At 45.1% G+C, this 22,500-nt stretch overlaps 2 protein-coding genes across 2 annotated transcripts in view; one reads left to right on the top strand and one right to left on the bottom strand.

The window, feature by feature from the left end:
- The window catches only part of LOC119580368 (nuclear receptor corepressor 1-like), a gene marked incomplete at its 3' end in the record, with an annotated part of 63,302 nt that overhangs the window by 11,022 nt on the left and 29,780 nt on the right, over positions 1-22,500 (bottom strand). Inside the window, 11 exon segments of the mRNA XM_037928485.1 lie at positions 6,926-7,032; positions 8,289-9,010; positions 10,592-10,774; positions 11,548-11,730; positions 11,898-11,966; positions 12,267-12,413; positions 12,705-12,839; positions 13,186-13,345; positions 15,675-15,707; positions 16,956-17,017; positions 19,550-19,733. Coding sequence (XP_037784413.1) covers positions 6,926-7,032; positions 8,289-9,010; positions 10,592-10,774; positions 11,548-11,730; positions 11,898-11,966; positions 12,267-12,413; positions 12,705-12,839; positions 13,186-13,345; positions 15,675-15,707; positions 16,956-17,017; positions 19,550-19,733 — 1,985 coding nt within the window.
- LOC119580369 lies at positions 4,360-6,195 on the top strand. The gene is made up of 4 exons (XM_037928486.1): positions 4,360-4,623; positions 4,751-4,998; positions 5,146-5,445; positions 5,539-6,195. The coding sequence occupies exons 1-4, from the start codon at positions 4,383-4,385 to the stop codon at positions 5,971-5,973; spliced, it is 1,224 nt and encodes a 407-aa protein (XP_037784414.1). The 5' UTR covers positions 4,360-4,382; the 3' UTR covers positions 5,974-6,195.

Genomic DNA, 22,500 nt, shown 5'->3' with positions numbered 1-22,500 from the left:
TGCTCCCACCCTCCTCCCTCCCCTTCCCCCCTTCCCTCCTTCCCCGCCCCTCTCCCTTCTCCCCTCCCTCCCCCCATCCCCAGGACACCGCCAGCCTCCGCCGCTTAATCCAGTAATGGATCGCTTTTCTCGATCCTGTTAGTTTAAGTCGTCCAAAGAAAATACAATTTGAGGCGTGTCAACATGTTTTTGGTGTACATGCAGCGAGAGGGGAGAGCGGGAGGGGAAAGAGAGAGGGGGTCAGGGAGGGGTGGGGGGGAGAGGGAGTAGGGGGGAAATGGGGAGAGGGGGAGTAGGAGGAGTGGGGGGGGTAGGAAAGGGAATGGGGGGGAGAGGGGGAAGGGGGGGAAGGGGTAAAGGGGGAAGGGGGGAAAAAGGGGAAGAAGGGGAGAGAGGGAGGAGGTGGGGAAAGGGGGCCAAAAGGCAAGAGAAGAGGGGGAGGGAAGAGGGTTTGGGGGATGAGGAGCGAAGGAGGAAGAGGAAAGAGCGAACGAGGGAGGAAGAAGGGAGGGAACAGAGAGGATGACAGAATAGGGAGAAAGGGGGGAGGGATCGGAGGGAAGGGAGAGAAAGAAAAATCGGGGGAAGAAGAGGGAAAAGGAGGGAAGGGGGGGGAGAGGGAAAAAAGGAGGGGAGGGGGAGGGGGAGGGAAAGAAGGGGGGAGTGGGGCAGGGGGAAAGGAAAAAAGAGGGAGTCAGGGAGAAGGGGGGGGAAAAAAAGGGGGGTGGGGGAGAGGGAGAAAAGAGGAGCAAAAGGTTGGACCGAGCAACTCCTAGTCAAAGAATCAATCGTAAAAATGATTCCTTATACACACACACACATTTTTACGTGTCGCATATCCACTGCGAAGAAAACGAGAAGCAGGGAGAGGAAGAGGGGGGAGGGGGGAGGGGGGAGGGGGGGGAGGGAGGGAGGGAGGGAGGGAGGGAGGGAGAGGGGGAGGGAGAGGGGGAGGGAGGGAGGGAGAGGTGAGGAGGGAAAAGAGGGGGGGGGGGGAGAAGGAGTCTAAAAGGAGATACGAAGGAGGCACGAGAAGAAAAAGGAGAGGGAAGATGACAAGAGAAAGCTACGGTGAGAAGCGAGAGTAGAAAGGGAAGATAGAAGAAAGAGGAAACACGAGAGGGAATGGGGAGAGAGCGGGCGCGAGAAGAGAGGGCAAACAAAGAGAAGAGAAAAAAGGAAAATGAAAGCGGAGACGAAGAGAGAAGAGAAGAGAAGAGAAGAGAAGAGAAGAGAAGAGAAGAGAAGAGAAGAGAAGAGAAGAGAAGAGAAGAGAAGAGAAGAGAAGAGAAGAGAAGAGAAGAGAAGAGAAGAGAGAAGAGAGCGCCCCTCCCCCCACCCCCACCCTCCCAAGCCCTATCCCTCTTTCCCCCCCTCCCCCCTGGCACCCAATTGTCTTAACGGCGTGTCAGTGGGCAAAGAAAGGGGCGGAATCCGCGTATTTGCGTAAATCACAGTCACAAAAGACGCCAGATGAACAGCCGCATCAGAAACGGGCTTCATTCCCGGGTTGTGAGGAGGGGTGGGACGGGGGAGGGGAGGGGTGGGGAGGGGAGAGGATAGGAGTGGGAGATATTCACGATATAGGTGGGGGGATGGGGGAGGGGAAAGCAATGAAGTTGGGGATGGGGATGGGGAGGGGGGAGAGGATAGAGGTAGGGGATGGGGAGGGGGGAGACGACAAAAGTGGGAAACGGGAAGGGAGACGATAGAAGTGGGAGATTGCGAGAGGGGAGAAGAGAGAGGAGAGGAGGCTGGGAGAGAGGAGAGGAAAGAAGCAAGGAATGGAAGGGGAGGAGAGGAGAGAACGGAGAGGGTGAAGAGAGAAGGGAGAAGAAAAAAGGGGAAAAACCGAGAATCGAGAAAAGAGCTAAGGAAAGCGAAGAAAAGTGAAATAGGGGGGGACCGAAAAGCGGAGAGAAGAGGTGAAAAACGAAGACAAAAAGAGAAATAAATAGGCGAAAAACGAAGAGGAAAAAAAAGGAAAGACAAGAGGTGAAAGGCGAAGAGAAAACAGAGGGACGAGGGGAAAATGAACACTTCAGCTCCGGCCCAGCGTCCTCTCGCACGCAGTTCAGGCAAAATATCAAATTATTGCTTTCCTTCACCGGACCGCTCCATCACTCGCGCGCCGCTTCAACCTATTCCGTTATTCTTCTATTCTTATTTCTTCGTACACTCCTTCCTTCCTTCCTTCACTCCACCCTCCCACTCCCTTTATTCTTCCTTTCATTCCCATCCATCCCACCATCCTTCCGTTATTCATTCCCTCCCCATTTCATTCATTTTCTCCTCTCTCCCTCCTTCCTTCATTCATTCATTTACTACTATCTCTTTTTTTCATTCTTGATTTCATTCCATTCCATCTTCCTCCTCATCCTCATCCCCTTCCCTCCCATCCTTCATTCCTTCCTCCACCTCCATCCTTCCTTTCATCCTCTCCACCCATCCTCCTTCCCTCCCTCCTTCCCTCCATCCACCCCATCCTCCTTCCCTGAATTCATCTTCCTTCCGAAACAAAATCAAACAGGCGTTAATCTTTAACCCTACTCTCTCTCTCTGCCCCCCCCCTCCTCCTCCCTCTCTCTCTCCCCCACTACCCCCTCTAACCCCCTCCCCCAACCCCCCTCCCCCCCACTCCTCGCCCGCCACGAAGCATTCTTTCACACGCTCGAAATTAGATTACCGCCTCCCCCTCCCTCCCTCCCTCCCTCCCTCCCTCCCCCCACACCCCACCCTACCCCCCACTTTCCTTCACTTTCGGGGCACTTAAGGAAACCAGCTATCAAGTACGCACTTAATGAGTCCCCTTTCCTCCCCCCCCCCGCCCCGCCCCTTCTCCCCCCACCCCAACCCACCCTTTTACCGCGCCCGAAACACTTCGCCGATACAATTCCCAAAAGGTAAAAAGAGAAAGAGAAACAGAAGGAGGGAGAGGGGAAATGGGAAGGAGGGGGGGAGGGAGGGGGAAATGGGAGGGCGGGGAGGGAGGAGGGGAGAAGAGGAAAAGGGAAGGAGGGAATGGGAAGGGGAAGAGAGGGAAGGTAGGGAAGGAGAAGGGATGGAAAAGTGGGAGATGTAGGTGGAGGAGGAGAGGAAGAGGGTGAAAGAGAAGAAGACAGAGAAGACAAAGACGAAGAAGAAGAAAAAGAAGAGAAAGAAAGAGAGAGAGAGAGAGAGAGAGAGAGAGAGAGAGAGAGAGAGAGAGAGAGAGAGAGAGAGAGAGAGAGAGAGAGAGAGAGAGAGAGAGAGAGAGAGAGAACCGGTTCCCTCACGCAAACCTTCCCGCGCCCAATGTTTGCTCGACGATGATTGGCTCCGCGTCCTACAAACCTGGCCAATCAGCGGCCGCACTTGGAAGGCTTATTTACGTGCAAGGGAGCAACGTGGATGTCAGTTACCGGCCTGACACGAGGCTGACAGGTGTGGCAATAGGCTAAAGAGGCAGCTAAGACAATCACCTTTCAACTCCCCCCCCCCCTGCCCAAAACCGGAACTTGGGGAAAAAAGCGAGGTCGAACGATGGGCGAACGAGCGAGTGTAGTGTGTTACTGAACCCCCCCCCCCCCCGTAGCGAGTAGTGGCTGGAACCCCCTAGTGAAGCCCCAGAGACTGATTTCTGACAAGTGGTGCCGAGACTGTCTATTAGCGCGTGATGAGCGAAAATTCGAGCAACGGCGGAGGAGCGGCTCCGTCCAGTGCCCAGACCCCGCCCGCGCGCCCACCGCCTCCTCTCTGCCCACTCCTCCAGGACGGCGAGGATTACGACGCGTGGGTGCTCGCGGGCGGCCGCCTCTTCCGTGCCCATGGCTCCGTCCTGGCCTCGCACAGCGCCTACCTGCGGGCGGCCGTGGGCGGGGAGCGCGAGGCGAGGCTGCTGCTGCCGCACGTGCCGCCCGCGGGCTTTGCTGCCATCCTGGCCTACATGTACACGGGCCGCCTGCCCCTCACGCCCGCCACGCTCTATGAGGCAAGCCATGTCAGCTGTTGCAACGCGATCGCAGGACGCTCTTTCAAGCGCGACTGCTGGTCCCTTGATACTCCTCACTTTTCTGTCTCAGTTCAGTTGACCAGTAAAAAAAATCGATAGTCATTCTATTGCTCCTCTGATCGAATTCTTTCCTCGGCATTTTTTTTTCCTTCCCCATAAATCTTGTCGAGCTTTCAAGCATCTGGTCTCCCTTCTTTAAGATACGTGCTTATGTGCAAGTCAATGATAAGCGGTTCTTGGGAACGAGAAAATTGGCTCGAGTGGACAGCATTCATAAACGTCTCATTCCTACACCCAGACAGGCGTTCAGCTGCCATGTGCCGAGGCCGCGTTAACAAGTGTCTTTTCCCGCTTCCCTGAACAGGTGCTGGTGGCGGGGCACCTGTTACAAATGCCCGGGGTGGTGTCCCTGTGCCAGGCTCTCCTCACAGGCACCAGTGCCAGCCCCAGCGCCGCTGCGATGCTTGGGGGGATCCCGGACGTGCCCCCCGCCCTCAGCGTGTGGAGAGGGCTGGCCCGGTTCGTGCCCCCGCAGCATGTCGCCTCCACTTCGTCTAGCTCGTCCTCGACCACCATCGTCAGACCCACGCCCACCAGACCTCGCCCCCATCATCCCATCAAACACGCTCATGGTTGGTGTCCCTAAGCATGTGTTTCTTTCTGTAGCGAAGCCTGCAACATAATGGTTACTTGCAAGCTTCCTTCTCTCCTTCAAGTGCAGCAGCACAACCTAAGACCCGCTTCTCTCTCACTCAAAAGTAGTCCCTCCAGAGCTGAGTCGCGAGGGGGAAGCCGTGGACGGCCTCGGGGGTGTCCTGGATGACACCTGCGGGAGTCAGCACCAGGACGGAGTTGGTTCAATGGGCGTCAACGACAAATACATACGACACAGTGCTGCCGTTGGCGAAGGAATCAGAACTCAGTCGGGAACAGTTATAATAGACATCGCTGCCTGTGATGGGCCCGTTTTCTTTGAGCGAGTCATCAACAGGGCGTACAAGGCTAATGTAAGCACCACAAACATTTGTCAGGTTACATTATTATACATTATTCATTGCCATTACGTGTGAAAATTACGTGTGAAAGTAACTTTTATATCTGCAGGGGTAATCTTTCCTTAATGATTGTAAACAAGTTTAATTTTTATTCCACAGCCCTTGCTGGGTCACGACGACTCAGAGACAGAGACCGAAATTAATGTGGAAGAGCTTGACTCCGAGCCAGGCTCTGAGCCCACAGGAGGGGAGCACCCCAAGACAGGCAGAGATATTGCCGGCGACGCCAGCAACTCCTCAGAGAATTCCAACCTTACCAACGCCCTTCAACTGGACGCTGCAAGTGGGATCCTTAAGAGCAACAGGGCCCCATCACCCCCGATCCCCAACAACCAAACAAGCCGTACATATCACTGCGTCTACTGCAACCACACCTTCAAGAGCCACTACTGTTATCAGGTAAATTCCGGGTGTTCTCCCCTTTTCCTTGTTTTGAATTATAAGGTATAAGTACAAAGAAAAAGCCTCTGACAATCCCCCTATCTTTGTCAGAAACACATGCGCCGCCACATCAACCCCATCACAGTCGAGGTGGACAAACTGCGCGGAAGCAGCCTTCCCTCCCCGGGCAAGTCTGACGCCATGCAGGAAGCCAGCAGCCGCTCCATGAGTGTGAAAGAAGGACGACTGGCAGGCAGGAGGGCCGGTAGTATGTCCCCTTACAGTAGCAATGGTACCGTTTCTCCCGCACCTTCAGAGGGGCTCAAGATCCTGGACCTCAATGTACAATACTTCCCCTGCAAGACCTGCGGCTCCAAGTTCCCCAGCTACTACTTTGTGCACAAGCACCGACGGATGTGTCATCAGGAAGAGGAGAACTCGTCTCTAGGGGAGAAGGGCAGAGCCAAGACCCCATCCTCAAAGCCAGCACGCACACCCACCCCCACGACCACCCGTGCCGCCACACCCAAGTCCTCCACCAGCTAATGTGACTTCATGCCCCCAATGACATCACCACCACACCTACGTCTTCTGCATCAGAGGATTCTTAAGAGTATAGTGTACCAGTGGCCTCCACGTCCTTTACACTACTGGAATTGGCTCATATTACAGGCTGTTGGTTGACTATCTATGACATTTTATACCCTGGTCTTTCTGTTAATCAAATATAGATCCCTCGAGACTTCTAATATAAAGTGTTATTAAAATGAATATCAATAAACCTAGAACAAACATTCTGCCTCATAATTTCCGTATCCCAAAAAAAGCAGAACGGGGTTTGTCATGCAGAAATACAACCTAAATTGATAACTTTTGACTTCTGGTAAATATATATCACTGTTTAGAACCATTAATTATACATAATCTCCTAAATTATGAGCACAAATAAAAGCTAAGAAGATCTGAAAGTCATATTACAAAACTAGCAAACATTTAGAAATATACTGTATGACATTTAAACGAAAATAATTTGTCCTTTTAGAGTAACAACTGCAATCATGAAACTATTTGGCTCTAACCCAAATGAAAAACTGATTTCCAATGAAGGCTGTAAAATTGTTTCTTTCACTTTCAAATCACGTCAATTGATTTCCCGCTTAAAACAAAACAAAGGTATATTACCTTCCGCACTCAAGTTTCAAATAAACACAAGCAGAGTTTACCGGAATGATAAAGAAAGAAAGAAAACGAAAGAGAAAAGCAATACAACCTTACAGAAAATATTCAAAATGAAATGACTCTGACCTTCGAGAATTCCAGCACTAAAACGGAAAACAACGAAAGCAGAATGCAAGATAAAAATAAATAAATAAATAAATAAATAAAGATAGACAGAATAAAGAAAAAGCCCCCTCTTTTTGTGAACTTAAACTATAGTCTCTTCCCGTCACGATATCCAACCCAATCCGCAGACCCAAGCAGAAGAGTCGCTACTCACCATGCTCAGCCGCATTGTCGTCATCACTCGAGTCCTGGGTATCTTTGGTCTTGTCATCCTCTTTAAGCAGGCGTTCTCTTCTTGCGGTTTTCTCTCTAGGCTTATCACTGGTGAGAGAGAGAGGAAGGGTTAGCGTTGAGCGCGAAGTGGGATCATGGCAGAGGTTAAACGGTTATTTGCCTGAACTTCGCTTATTTGTATCCTCCGGTATGTTGAATTTGAATGGATTCTATAAATGCAAATCTCTTAATTGATAGCAGATCCCAGAAGTAAATTCAAACCAATGAAACAAGCTAAAACAAGCAATAAACAAATGAATAAGTACAGTAGGTGGGGTTCAAAATCCACATGAAGTGTTGACTGTCAAACTGATATGAAAATTTAATAACCCACATTTACTTTGAACACCAAAAACACTGTCACTGTGACACATGATACAAATATCAACGTTGCATCAACTGCCAAAGCTGCTCAACATCAGGAAACAATCTTAAATGACACAAGTAAAGGTAATTTTTTTTTTCTTTCTTTTTAACCCCATGACTAAAGATATATGCAGTAAGCAAAAAAAAACTATCAAAAAAATTAAATGATCCACAAAGAAACAATGACAACAACTGCACATTCATAAAACACTAAGATTCAAAAGAGGGATACAGCTATTAATTCCTAATAAGCCTTATAGCTTCAATGTATTACAAGACAATACAAGAACAACTGTTTAATTTTCAGGTGGGGAGTCTACACTGTATTATATATTCTGATAATGAAGAATAATACATGTGAAATTTGCAATGATGCAAATTATAACAGAAACAGAGGAACAATTAGTTATTGTCTCATTCATGATAATAATAAGGCTAATAGTAATTCATTTAAAGTACTACTTTCATTTCCTACCATTGTTCTGTGCCTACTGACTGAATGCAAAACTACAATCATAATGACTTAATGTTTGCAAGAATACAACCAGTATACAAACAGAGACAGACAGACAGACAGACAGACAGACAGACAGACAGACAGACAGACAGACAGACAGACAGACAGACAGGACAGACACACACACACACACACACACACACACACACACACACACACACACACACACACACACACACACACACACACACACACACACAGAGTCAACAAAGGGTAAATTTGCTCAAGGCACTTGCATATTCCCTCAACATTCATTCTTATCCTGCAGTTTTGCACCACTGACCCCCTGTGAATCCTACCTCACTGACTCATCATTACAGTTTTTAAGGCTTTATACCACTTAAAATTTTAGTACAATCTAACAAAATAAAAGTAAAATAAGAAAAAATCAACCCACAACGAAAGTGGCCACAGAACATACCTATTAGAGAGATTTTCCTTGTCCTTTTCTCTGACTTCTTGATTGGATATCGCTGGCGCTGTGTTGGTGCCACTGTTGTTCGACGACTCATTGCCCTGACTCACCCCCACCGTTGCCGCATGGTTCGGCGACGGCACAGGGCTGTTCTCCGTGGTGGCTGGCAGGGAGTTGGCCGAAACCTCCCCTCCAGGCGTGCTGTTCACGGGGTAGTTCTGCGTCTGCTCAGATTCGCCCGAGCTTCCCTGATTGCTGTTGCTGTTGTTGTTCAGGCTCCCTGTCATGGTGGGCGGGCCCTGCCGGTTGGTCTGCTGACCACGCAACGCCGCCACCGAGCCCCTGGTGGTCACCCCCGTCACATTCACCCCAACCACTTCCACCACTGGAGGATTGTTTGGTTTCCTTGGCCGTCTTATTCGGCGTTTCACTAACACCTTGTAATTTTCTTTCTTTTTGGTACTATAGTAGTATTGAATACAATCACTCACTGACTTTCTTTCTAAATAACTACCTATTGCAACAAAGTTCTTAGGGTGTTGTAAATATTTGTCCCGAAATATTTCTTTCTCTTGCTCGGTCCAGATATTTATGTTTTTGTGATCTTTATACTCTGCTATGGGTTCCTCTATAAGTCCATTGCGGTTGTTGTAGCGATGCTGACGCTTCTTCTCCTCTAAAAGGATGGGGGGAATTACAGCATAAGCTCGCATCTTCTTGTCTTCATTCTGTGGGGTGTGGGAGAAAGTGATTAGATTTACAGCAATCTTTATCAAATAAACTAACACAGACTCTTCAAGAATAATCTAGTAACCATAAAATCATTGATAAAATATTCATATCATTTACTGAATGTTACTTATTCCCAGACTTAAATGTTCAGCAGACCCTTCCCTTCTCTACTGTTTGAGAACAACTTTACTCGGCTATGAAACCAAGAACACTGAATTACAGCTTAATTGAGTGAATGAACTTGAATGTTGAGAAACTTGACTCAAATAAAAACTTATTGAGTAAAAGGAAATCCAAAAAGTAAAAGTAAAAGTATAAAAAAGGCTTGCTGGATTATGAAATTCTGCAACCATGGGGTGAGTCATGAAGCCATGTTCAAGCTGGGATCACAAATGACAATTATTCTTTGTTTTATTTTATAAAGAGCTTAACTTGTTACTAAAAAAAATGTTTAATTGGAGATGCACAAACTACAAACATACACTGTCAAGGGAAAGAATGGTTAAAGTAAACAAAACTCGAGTGATTAAGGATATTTGGTATAGGCCAACATTTCATAAGTATATGAAACAAAAAATACAGTATTAACATACAGTGTATGTAGTTACTCTGTTTATGCTCTTTATCTAAGATGCAAGATCAACATAAAGGAAATCAAACCTTGCCAGATAACAGGTTCAAAGGATGTCTCCATGGCATCCTGTTATAGACTGATAAGGTTGAGGAAATTAACAAATAGTTAATGTAAAAAATTCAGAGAATCTACAAAGCCAGAAGACTTCAGGAGACTAATTCAAATAAAAATACTTTCTCATTCATGGACAATGGCCCTAGCACAAGCAACTAATAGGGTTCTTGCTTGAACTTACACCAAATAACCAAGTACACTGAAGAAGGAGAACTAAAACTTCGTGCAGGGAAAGACCAAAGTGAAGGGTACTTCATTTTAAAGCGGTTAGCACACAATATAGTTTTAGCTTATGGACTACTCAATGGATCAAAACTTGGTGAGAGAACATGCAATCTGTTATAGATGCTGTTTATTAGGTAAGGTAACCTAGATTAGGAGAGAATAGGAGAGGTTAGAGCTTTTTATAGGCCAGGTTACAGGGGTCAAGTTGTGGAACATGCTACAGAACTTGTGAGAAATGCCCACAATGCCATAGCTTCAGCTGCAGCTTTTTTAGGTCCCATTCACAACCTACTCAAGGAAGTAGGCCCAATATCATACTTGATATGCATATAATCCCGGTTGAGTAAGGATCTGCAAATGTAGCCACTAAAATACCATAGAAAAGAACCTAGTTTAGTGGAAAGAACTTACACACTAGAGGACCAAACCTCCAATATCATAGCCTCTTTTCTATCCATCATATTTTTCATAGTAGCTACAACCCTCAAAAATAACAGGGTCATAATCTTACTCCTTAAGCCTATGGAAACCCAAGGCAGAACTACCACAGACCGATAATGAAACCTACAAAAAGTACCGAGAGACTAAACATTAAGACTACCACAGACTAACCACAGGGACTACACAACCAACAACTGAACAGACCTTCGCTCCGGCAACTCACACTAACCTCCTGTTCCTGCAACCCGTCCATGATCTCCTCCATCTCGGCATCGCTCTTGACCCTGGCCCCAACGCGAGAGAAACGCTCCTTCTCCTCCCGCTGTTTTCTCAGCTCGGGGAACACCTTCTCAAACAGCTCCCGGTTCTTGGCCACCTTCTCCTTGTGCTTCTTGGAGTTCTCAACCTGTAATGAAAGGACAAATTAGTGAAGGGTTAAAACGAGACAGGGAAAAAATGGTGAGAAGGAGAGATGAAATGATGAGAGAGGAAGAAGACTTACTTGCTCAGACATGTGTAATGCATATTCACTTCATGGTAAAACATCCAATTACTTAAACATACTGGTTTTGAGTTCTGTAAATTTGTTTCAAGTGACTAATCACTGATAGAAATATAGCTATACCTCAAGTAGCTCTTTACAATAGGCTAGGTTATCCCCACCTAAATAAACAAATCTAGTCTATAAGACAGTAATACTTGTAATATTTCTAAAACAATTTCAATAGTTCTGAAGCAATTTAAACCACTCTTGATGGAAGACATCCTATCATTTCATGGCTAAACCATCACTCACACATCTAAATCAAGTCTGCTGTAATTTATATCAGCGAAACAGCTGTTTTCTTGTTGAAAGAAGTCATTGAAAAAAAAAAAAAAAAAAACAATCCTTCAATAGTAAGCTTAGATCCTCTTTTCAGCCTCATTAGCAAAAACAAGAGCATGAAATGTAAGGCAAGTTTATATTTCCTGTGCTTTTATTATTACCTTTGACTGCCTGATCCCTTATGCAAGGCTCAGGAAATCCCATCAAGAGTCAAAAAGGTTATATATCATCTATACACTACACAAGACTGCTGAAGCCAACATAAATAAATACATAAAAATACTCGCAAAACCCCACATCACCCTTTCCTTCTGACAGCCCACATCCCTTCAAAGCCCACTCCTTGAACTCACCTTTTCCACTTTCTTGAGCCATTCGGTCATGAGCTTCGAGTACGTCTGGGTGAGATGGGCATCCCGGCTGTTCTTGTCAGCATGACGCTTCTTGAAGTACTCCATGAGCCGGCGTTTGAACCCGGCATATTGTCTTTTGTTCTCCATGTAGACCTCAGTGTCCGTGGGTTGGTGATACAATGGCTGCAACAAGAAGCAGGTTAAATACGTTTCAAAAGTTTTCATGGGATGTATTCTCATCTCTTTTCACAGGTACAATCAAGTCTTTTTTATTTATTCTTTTTCTACATGTAAAATACCAAAATACCAAAATAAGTACTTGTTGATGAAAACAAACAGCAAGAACTTACCAAAACACTTGGCTCTTCTGTAGGAGGCATGAGTTTGTCCAAGATGGTATGGGATTCCTCTGCCTTTTTCTGAAAAAGCAAAATCAACATTTTGAGGATAGACCTAAAATGCGTAATTGCCAAAGCTGAGAAGACAGCAACTTACAAAGCTGAATGACTAATTTACAACCACTAATTTAGCGTACAAGCTATACTAACCTCAAAGATCAACATTACACAACAAAGTGCATTTATACATTTAAATTTAAATGGTAAACAAGCAAAATACCATAACAGCAGCAAAACTAAACAATACCACTGAATTTCAATACCAAAATCACAACCATCAAAGACAAGACCACACTCCTGAGCGAAAGAAAGCGCACTTACTCTGTTATCAGCATAAATAATCTGCGCTAGACTCTGGTGTTTGGGCTCCTTGGTGTCCTCCTCCTCCGTCTTGCCCCCTTCACCCTTCTGGGCTGCTGCTTCCAGCTCTCCCTCTTTCTTGCGTAACTTGGCTATGCTTGATTCCGCCTGCACGCAAAGGATCATGTTAGATGGTCTACATGTGATGACTGTATTGCAGACTTTGCACAAAATACAAACAACTAAATAGAAAAAACAAAAAAGTTCTCTATAACAACATTGAATATCTGCTTTTATTTTGAAACATTAGATATCACATCAATAGGACATCAATAAAACTTAACACAGAAAACCGACTCACACATGACCATGAAGCTACTTTCAAACTGACCATTTACGCAAAACAATCTTGCACATATGATTTGCACCCTTTCATTTTCTGTGCCCCAGTCCACTCACCTTAGCAATATCTCTGTCTACTTTCTCTATGCGTTTAAGGAGATCATCTTTGGTGGTGCGCAGCGGTGACTCATCTCTGGGATCGGACGGCAGCGTAGGGGAGATAGCTTCTACTTGTGGGGTGTAGGTGGACTCCTGGAATAATCATACATTAGCCACTGCACAGAAATATACTTAATAAATCTAATCCATTACAGAAAACTGAACCAATTACAAAGAACTGTGTTTGACAGATATGAATATGTGGGTAGCTTGGAATACTGATTTGGAATACTGAAAACAAAACACTAGATACTAAATAGATCTGATTTTAGAACTATATTCCACACATCTGTACCACAATATGCAAATACATCTGACGTCAAAATATTTGGCCAGGTTTGGTCTATACTCAAAATAAAACCCTATAATTCTCCATCTCCTGTTTGCAGATGCTAACCCTCATTATTCCTTCCCTAACAACACCCCCCAGCCCTCTTACCCGGCTGCTGTGATTGTTCTCCGACGTGTCAACAACGAGGGGCTTCATCTGCTGGGAGAGCTTCATGCGCTTGCTAGAGTCTATCGTCGTGCTGATGGCCAGAGGATTACCCGGGACTATGGACATCATGTCGGTGCGGGGGTGGGAGTGGGTGTACGGCCTGCAAAGATGAGCACGGGGGTCAATCCTAGGTGAATCTCAACGGGTGTAGGCTGCCTTAAGGATTAGGGCCACACCAAACCACTTCCCTGCTGCTGTTAGCACTTGGGAGGTGGCACTGGTGGCACCTCCTTTCCATCATCACTAGAAAAGGTTGTCCAACAGAGAAACACAGAGTCATTTCCCTTACCTACAACCACTGTAGTATGGCAAGCACAAAACAGACATTAGGCTCGCTCAATCATTCGCGCACTCACCCACACATATATACAAAATTAAAAGAAACAACAAAATACCACTGGTATCAACAAAACAAACAAACAAAACATATCAGTAACAGTAGGTCACACAGCTTACATTACCACATGCACGCTTAGCCAAACATTAACTGTGTACAACAATAACACAAAAATAACCATCTGATGGTTTTCCACATTCCTGACACTTATAGACACTACAAAATCCTCTAAAAACCAGGCATATATTGGAATCCCACCTATGGACCTTCACATCACCTCTACAAAAAATGATTGTGACACATGGAAATCCTTAAGCACAGGCAATAAATTCCCCAGCACTTCTCTACTGACCCACGAAAATCACCCGTCAACCATTGACTTCCCAACAGCAGTTTCCACTAACACCATCCTAAATCACAAAGATCCTCTTATGTTCTAAAGGTCATATGTCTAAGAAAATTGTGGGGTTACAAACCAGTTCCTAACACTTCCTACTTAAAAAAGTACTTTTTGTTGTTTGCAGTAAGTAAAATTTTGCAACTACAGACCTGCGACGTGTCTGATTTCTTTATACATATTTTTGATTGATTATGCATATCAAGCTTTAGCAGATTCAATCCCTAGTTAAGGCTTCTGTACTTTAATAAATGTATCCTATCTTTAAATATACTGCTGAGTACCAAAACCTATGACCACTTTCTACAAGATTCTGAACTACAAGAATCTGAACTAAAGGCAAAATGGCTGACTTGGTTTATGATATCCTCTGAAGACCCTATTCATCTAGTGCTTTCCTACAGCCTAACCTCAGCAAAGGCACCTGGTGTGTAAAACTAACATAAGAAAAAGCACAAGGAAATAAATAAAACATACATAAATATGCAAAAAATAATCATACTACAAAGCATCAGTACAGAATTGTGTGACTGAAGTTCCACTTAGATTTTTCTCCCTTGAGGTAACTTAATCACAAAAAATATCTAACAAGGAGAGGACTTTAAACCTTCCAACAAATAAAGAAAAGAAAATCATCAACATTAAAAATGCCTGAGCCATATAGCAAATTGAGGATAATCACTTGGAAAGGGAGTGAATGTATGGTAACGTGTTTCTGTGGGTGGGAGCTTATCAATATTACAATGTCTGTGTATAAGCATGACCCTTCCTATGGTGTGATTAGGACAGATCGGGTGTTGTGAGAGCAAGGAGTGAGGCTGATACTGTGTAAGGTTACAAAGAAAAATGGTCCTGCATTGTAAGAGTTGGGGAAAGAGCATGACTGCGAATAAGTGTGACTATGTTCTAAAATGACCAAACAGACAGAGAGAAAGAGAGAGACAGAGAGAAAGAGAGAGAGAGAGAGAGAGAGAGAGAGAGAGAGAGAGAGAGAGAGAGAGAGAGAGAGAGAGAGAGAGAGAGAGAGAGAGAGTAGGAGAGAGAGAGAGGGAGAGAGAGAGAGTGGGAGAGAGGGAGAGAGAGAGAGGGAGGGAGAGAGGAGGGAGAGAGAGAGACGTGTGTGCCTGTACATGTATGTGGATGTACGCATCCCACTGGACAAACCCACACATTCACTCACAAACATGCTCACATATACAGACAGACTTAACACTAACCTCCTGAAACTACAAAACATTAAAATAACCTACATATGAGAAACAACTGGATCATATCCAAAACATGGGACAAGGGAAGGGAGGGGAGAAGGGGGACCTGAGAGAGGGCAGATGGGATATAACAAAATACTAACAAACAAAGGAATAGATACAAAATAAAAACTTCAAAAATTTAGAAGAAAAGGAATAGAAGAGAGAGAAAAAAAAGATTTTTTTTCTCTGTCTCTTCTTCCCTCTAGGATATGGGATGCAAATGAGGGAAGAAGGTAAAGGAAAAATGCAAGACAAATGCACAGGAAAAAACAAAGGTTACATGAAAGGCAATAATAAAACAAAAAACAAAAAGAAAAAAAATATATATATGGGATGAAAAATAAAAACCAAAAAAGGTAATTACAATGATAAAATAACAATAATAATAACAAAAAAAATTATATGGAAAGCTAGCTTTATTATTCTGTTATTCTGTGTCACATACCATAACATTTCCGCCTCTGCTCGCGAGTATGGCCTGCGGAGGGAGGGCCAAGTTAGCGGGCTGGATGAGCTTTATGGGGTTAAAACACTACAAAACACTCTTGTTACAGGGGATGGTGGTACAGGAGGTTACAAAAGGGGGGTGTTGCATAGGTTGACTTTGGAGGGGAGGGAGAGAGAAAAGGAGGGAGGGAAGGAGGGAGGGAGGGAAGGAGGGAGGGAGGGAGGGAAGGAGGGAGGGAGAGAGGGAGGGAGGGAGGAAAGGAGGGAGGGAGGAGAGAGGGGATGGGATGAGTAGAAGAAAAGGAAGAGGAGTGAGGGGATGGGAAAGAAAAATGGATGAGTGAAAGGGATGGGATGGGCTGGAGGAGGGTAGGAAAAGAGGGCAAGTGGACGGGTTGGGATGGGCAGGAAAAGGGAAGGAAGAGGGGTGAGGGCATGGGATGGGCAGGAGGAAAGAGGGGAGATGCACAAGTGGATGGGGTGGAAAGGAGGGAGAGAAAGACGTAAAGGGGAGACACGAAGAGGTGGTAAATGGGAGGTAAAAGGATTGATTTTAGGGGAACAGCAGAGAGCACCACCGTTACAAGGAACGACGGAATGGGGAAAGGGGTTGACGACAGGTAGAAGCCAAGCCAATACTTTGCCAAATAATACATACAGGGTATAAAAGCCCATAATCAACTTTGTTAGATCTTTTTTTTTTTCTTTTTTTTTTTTTTTGGGGGGGGGGGATGGGAGAGGAGAGGGTGAGGGAAAGGGATGGCAGGGTGATAAAAAGGGGGAGTGGGGTGTCATCGACCTCTGCACTGTAAAAGGCACTGGCACTGTGACAACCTCCTAACTAAGAGTAATCCTGACCTTACACCGGCCTGTGTGTAAAATGGAGCTAGTAAATCATCGAGAGAAAACAACTCCCAACTGAGAGTAAATGAAAATCATAAGCCCAAATCAGAAAAATAAATAAACAAATAAAAAATAAATAAAAGAGGTTAATAAATGCTGTTAACCCCCCCCCCCCAACTTAAAAACTTAAAATCACTCCTAGCTAAAAAAAAAAATAATAAATAATAATAATAAATAAATAAATAAATAAATAAGTAAACAAATAAATATATATACACACATACATGAATAAACAAATAACCTATTCCTAAAAATAAAACAAAACCCAAATGAACAGATATGTAAACAAGAGGAAAACCAAAGAATTCGCAGAAAACTGACATAACCCGAACCGCGCCTAAAGCCCCGTGCGGATTCTCGAACAGGGCAAACTCACCCGTAGTTACCCATGATGGTGGGGCGCCTCGGGCCATGGGGAAGCATCATAGGACGGTCAGTCTGGAACGGAAGAAATGATAACATTAGTAAGAAGGACACACAAACACCTTGGAGATCTGTATGTGTTGGTCTTAGTAGATGAGGTAATAATATTAGTATGATGGATGCCTTAGACATAGTGTGTTGTACTGTGTATAGTAAATACAAATAAATATATAAATAATCTTCATAAAACACATGGTGACAGACAGACAGGCAGGTACTTTACAGACTTGTATATTCTCATCCAGGTTTCAATTTGGGGAAAAAGAGCTCATTGGGGTCTGCTACATTTAGATTAGCATATACATTAGAAATTGAGAATACCTAATATAATACAATTAACAAATATAACAATAACTCAATAATTTTGCAACAAACCACCATTTTCAAAGAAACAACTAATGCTCCTCCAAAATACAGGTGCCAAAGTCTCTTTCACTGGTCTTCACATGACATGATCTCCATCACTCTCTTTCAGTTAATATCAATATTACTATATGTCTGTCTGCCTGCTTATGCATATATACAAATAAATAAATATATATATATATATATATATATATATATATATATATATATATATATATATATATATATATATATATATATATATATATATATATATATATATATATATATATACATATATATACATACATACACACTGATGTCTGTGTGCATGCATATGTGTATGTGTGCGTGGGGGTTGCATTTGTGCACATTCTAGACATGTAATCATGGTTAGTTTAAATCTATTATAATAAATGTATACTATCCTTCATCATAAAAACAACAAAGATTACATTTACATACAAATAAATAAATAAATATAACACTGTATCCAAGTATGAAAGCATGTGCATTCAGAGAATGTCTAAACTTTAAATAGTAAGGTTCAAACAATTATCTTTCAAATATCTTTCCTAGCTGTCATGACAGTAAAAGAGATATCCTGTTTGGCATGCATTTTTAATGTAAAAAATTACTCCATTCTGTTCTCTGTATCTGACCATTAGCCTCACTGACAGCTGGAACAAGGATGGCAACTATGCTTCCTTTTTGCTGGCTGCAATCAAAGCTTAATCACAACACACATTCAATCAGATTAAACTTTTTGCTATGGTCAATAATATTAATAGTTATCACTATCCTCCGCACCCAATCAAAATAAATGACACTTGGAAAAAAGTCCATTCTCATTCTAACTAAAAAATATTTGCACTCACCCTAAACCATGACAGAATATTTCCTTGTCTACCTTTTAAGATGAGCTTCCTTTGTGCCATCCTCTAAGCAAGCCATGTCATCAGCCGATCATTAATCACAGTGGCACATTTTCAAGACAAACAATTTTTTACACGACTTCCAGCAATTTCTTACAAGACTTCGGACATCACTAACTGCTCAGGACCCTAATGCATCACAGTTATCTACACTCATATATCACGGTGTCCTTCAACACTGGCTGGAGATTCTGGGTACACCAATACACCTATGTTAGTGGCCAAAGGAGGTCAAACGCAAGACAGTTGCTTGCATGACTCTTCGCAAACAAGCAAGCATAAAAAGAGAAAGGGGGTGGGGTGGGGTGGGGTGGGAGGAGAAAAAGAGGAAAGGGGGGAAAGGGAGGGCGGTGAAGGCAAGGAGAAAAGGAAAGAGGAGGGAGAGAGGGCAGAAGCGAAGGAAAAAAGGAAAGAGAGAGAGCAAGAGCAAGAGCAAAAGAGAGAGAGAGAGAGAGAGAGAGAGAGAGAGAGAGAGAGAGAGAGAGGGAGAGGAGAGGGAGAGAAAGAGAGAGAAAGAGAGAGAGAGAGAGAGAGAGAGAGAAAGAAAGAGAGAAGAGAAGAGATGAGAGAGAGATGAGAGAGAGAGAGAGAGAGGAGAGAGAGGAGAGAGAGAGGAGAGAAGAGAGAGAGAGAAGAAAGAGAGAGAGAGAGAGAGAGAAAGAGGAGAGAGAGCGAGGAGAGAGGAGAGAGAGAGGAGAGAAAGAGAGAGAGAGAAGAGAGAGAGAGAGAGAGAGAAGAGGGAAGAGAGAAGAAGAGAGAAGAGAGAGAAGAGAGAGAGGAAAGAGAGACAGAAAGAAAAGAGATAGAGAGAAAAGAGAGAGAGGGAGAAAAGAGAGAGAGAGAGAAAAAAAAGAGAGAGAGAAAAGAGAGAGAAGAGAGAAAGAGGAGGAGAGAAGAGAGAGAGAAGAGAGAAAGAGAGAGAGAGAAAAAGAGAGAGAGAGCGGAGAAAAGCTGAGAGAGAGAGAAAGACGAGAAAGAGGGAAAAAAAAGAGAGAGAAAAAGAGAGGGGGGAAAAAAGAGAGAGAGAGAGAGGAGGAGGGAGGGGGGAAAAAAGAGAGAGAGGAGAAAAAAGGGGAGAGAGAAGAGAGAGAAAGGAGAAAAGAGAGAGAGAAAAAAAAGGGAAAGAGAGAGAGAAAAAAAAGGGAGAGAGAGAGAAAAAAGAGGGGGAAAAAAGGGGAGAGGAGGGGGAAAAAAGAAGAAGAAAAAAAGAGAGGGAGAGGAGAGTTTGCGACACAGAACCACGGGGGCAGAGATAAAAAAAACTTACATTTCTGACATAGTGCGACTGATCCCTCGGGTATGCAACAAAGGGCGGCTGCTGCTGGATTGGTGGCGGCTGGATATATCTCCCGTGCGTATCCCCGGAGGGCGGGTAGGCTGGATACCCGCCCGCACCCGCCCTCGATGCCATGGGTGGGGAGATGGGCGTCTTGTAAGGTGACCCGTCATGCCTGCAAGAAAGTGGAACAGTTAGTAAAGCCGGGTCGACCACAGTTGCAGTTTTAATCTTAAAAAATATTGGGAGGTTCAGCAAAACACGGTCAATAACGGATGCGTAATCCTACAGAACCACGTCGCATTACAACGAAGAAGGGGGGGGTATAACAGCCTATAAAACAGATGAAACCAAACGCCAATAAAATCGTACAATTAAATAAACAGAAACAATGTGTCTCAACGACTGGCCCAAACCGCCAACTCATTCGGCCGCGATCCAACATAAATGATCTCGTGAAATGCCGTCGAATAAAGCACGCACGCACGCACACACAACAAGACAGAGACACAGACAGACAAGACAGACACAGAATCACACCACAGACCAAACAACAAACGAAAACCCGACATAAACACACGTAACAAAAGGGCGAAAATCCCCCTCCACTCCATCCTCTCGTCCCCATTCCCCACTCCCCTGCTGAGGGCGACGTCGAGTAAATACGACAGAGGCTAAGCCGTGATGGGGGTTAACATGCACCGCCGGGGGTTGACAACACTACTTTATGTTGCACGAGGAACAATAATCGATACTCCTATTCTTCTCTTTGTTTGGGCCCTTGGCTGGGAGGGAGGGAGGAGGGGAGGGAGGAGAGGAGGGAGGAGGAAGGAGGAGGAGGAGGAGGAGGAGGAGGAGGGAGAAGGAGGGAGGGGGAGGAGGAGAAGGAGAGGGAGGGAGGAGAAGGAGAGGAAGGGAAGAGGAGAAGTAGAGGGAGGTAGGAGAAGGAGAGGAAAGCGAAGGAGAAGGAGGAGAGTGCGGAAGAGAGGTAAGGACGGGAGGTGAAGGGGATAAGAAAGGCAGTGCGGAAACGGGAGCAGAAGAGAGGAAGGAAGGGAGAGAAAAGGGGAGGTGATGAAGGGAGAAGGGAGTGAATGTGGGAAGAAAGAAGAGAGAGAGAGAGAGAGAGAGAGAGAGGAGGAGAGAGAGAGAGAGAGAGAGAGAGAGAGAGAGAAGAGAGAGAGAGAGGTAGAGAGAGAGAGAGAGAGAGAGAATGATGAGGAGATAGAGAGAGAGCAGAGAGAGCGAGAGAGGAGAGAAGAGAGAGAGAATTTAGGACGTGAATTATACAAGAAAGAGAAAATTTAGACGATAACGTGGAAAAAAGAAGAGACGAGGGGACCTAGAACAACCGAAATAAAAAAAACAAAAGGAGGCACACAAAGAAGGGAGCAGAGACAAAAGAAAAACGAGGTGAAAGCATACAAATAAGGAACAAACGCAGCATGAAGGATGACAGACAACAGGTAAAACCAACGATATAACGCGAAATTATAAAACGCCAAAGTTAATACTTTCATCCGCCTTAGGCTTCCAAACAAACACCTTTCCCACCTCCCTCCCCCTCCCCCCTCCTCATCCCTAACACTTAACCTCCCCGAATCAAAATATAAACAAATCACAAACATTAAAAAAAAACATACAATTATTTATATAAAACGCCAAAATAAAATACCCAAGACTTCACACCCAAAGGAAAAAGAGACGATTTCTAATTATATGACATCTGAAGGGGGGGGGGGTACCGGTGGGGGTAAGAGAGAGGGAGGGAGAGAGAGAGAGGGAAGGAGTGAACGAACCAAACGTACAAACGCACACGGAGAAAGAAAGTGAGAGGAGGAGGAAATAGCGGAATGAGGGAATGAGGGAGGGAGGGGAAGGAGTGAATAGGGAGGGAGGGAAGGAGGGAAAGGACGGGAGGGGGAAGGAGGGGGGAATGAGGGGAGGGGGAAGGAGGGAAGGAGGGAGGGAGGTAGGATGATAGAAATAAAGGATAGGTTAGGAGCGGAGCGGACGGTGCAAACAAACAAAAATAGAAATAAGGAAAAGAGAAGAGAGAGAAAAAATGGAAGTACTAAAAAGTGACATTCATAAAAGAGAAAAGAGAAGAGCAGATAACAAGAACCCCCTCCCCCCCCCCACACACACAGACACGCTTAATTCTACCTTGAATATGGTAAAAGCAAATTCCTGGCAAGGTCGCTGAACTGTTCTGCCTTCGCTCCCCTTCCCACCCACCTTCTCTCTCTCTCTCTTTCTCTTCTCATTCCAACCTCTTTCCCGCACCGCATATCCCCCCACCTCCCCACACACTTCCTCTACCCCCATCCCACCCTTCTTCCTCCCCTCCCTCCCTCCCTCCCCCTCCGTCCTCCTCCCCCCCTCACCCAATTCCACCCCTCCTCCCCTCTTCCCATTCCTCACCCCCCCCCCTCCCATCTCTCGATCGATGCGAACTCGTGGTTCACCGCCACTACCTCTACCTCCCTCCCCCCCCTAATCACCCCTTCCCCCTTCCCCTCCCCCTCCCCCCTCTCGCCTGCTAATATTACCTCGGGAAGCAATACCGCGTAACGTATTAACGCTCTCTTTCTCTACCTCTACGCTCTCTCTCTCTCTCTCTCTCTCTTTTTTTTTTTTTCTCTCTCTCTCTCTCTCTCTCTCTCTCTCTCTCTCTCTCTCTCTCTCTCTCTCTCTCCATTATCTTTGTCTCTGTGTCTGTCTGCGTCCGTTTGCCTGCCTGTTTGCCTGCCTATTTATTCTCGTTTGCCCGCCTCTCTCTCTGCCTAACTATTTATCACCGTCTCTCCTCGTCTCCCTTTCCACCACCACCACCACATTACACACACACCAACACACACACCACCACCACACACACACACCACACACACACACACACCACACACACACACACACACCCACAAAACACACAAACCCCCCCC

This window comes from Penaeus monodon, chromosome 13 (assembly GCF_015228065.2).
Source record: "Penaeus monodon isolate SGIC_2016 chromosome 13, NSTDA_Pmon_1, whole genome shotgun sequence".
Taxonomy (NCBI): Eukaryota; Metazoa; Arthropoda; class Malacostraca; order Decapoda; family Penaeidae; genus Penaeus; species Penaeus monodon.
The sequence above is the reverse complement of the archived record's forward strand: the minus strand, read 5'-3'. Positions and strand labels throughout refer to the sequence as shown.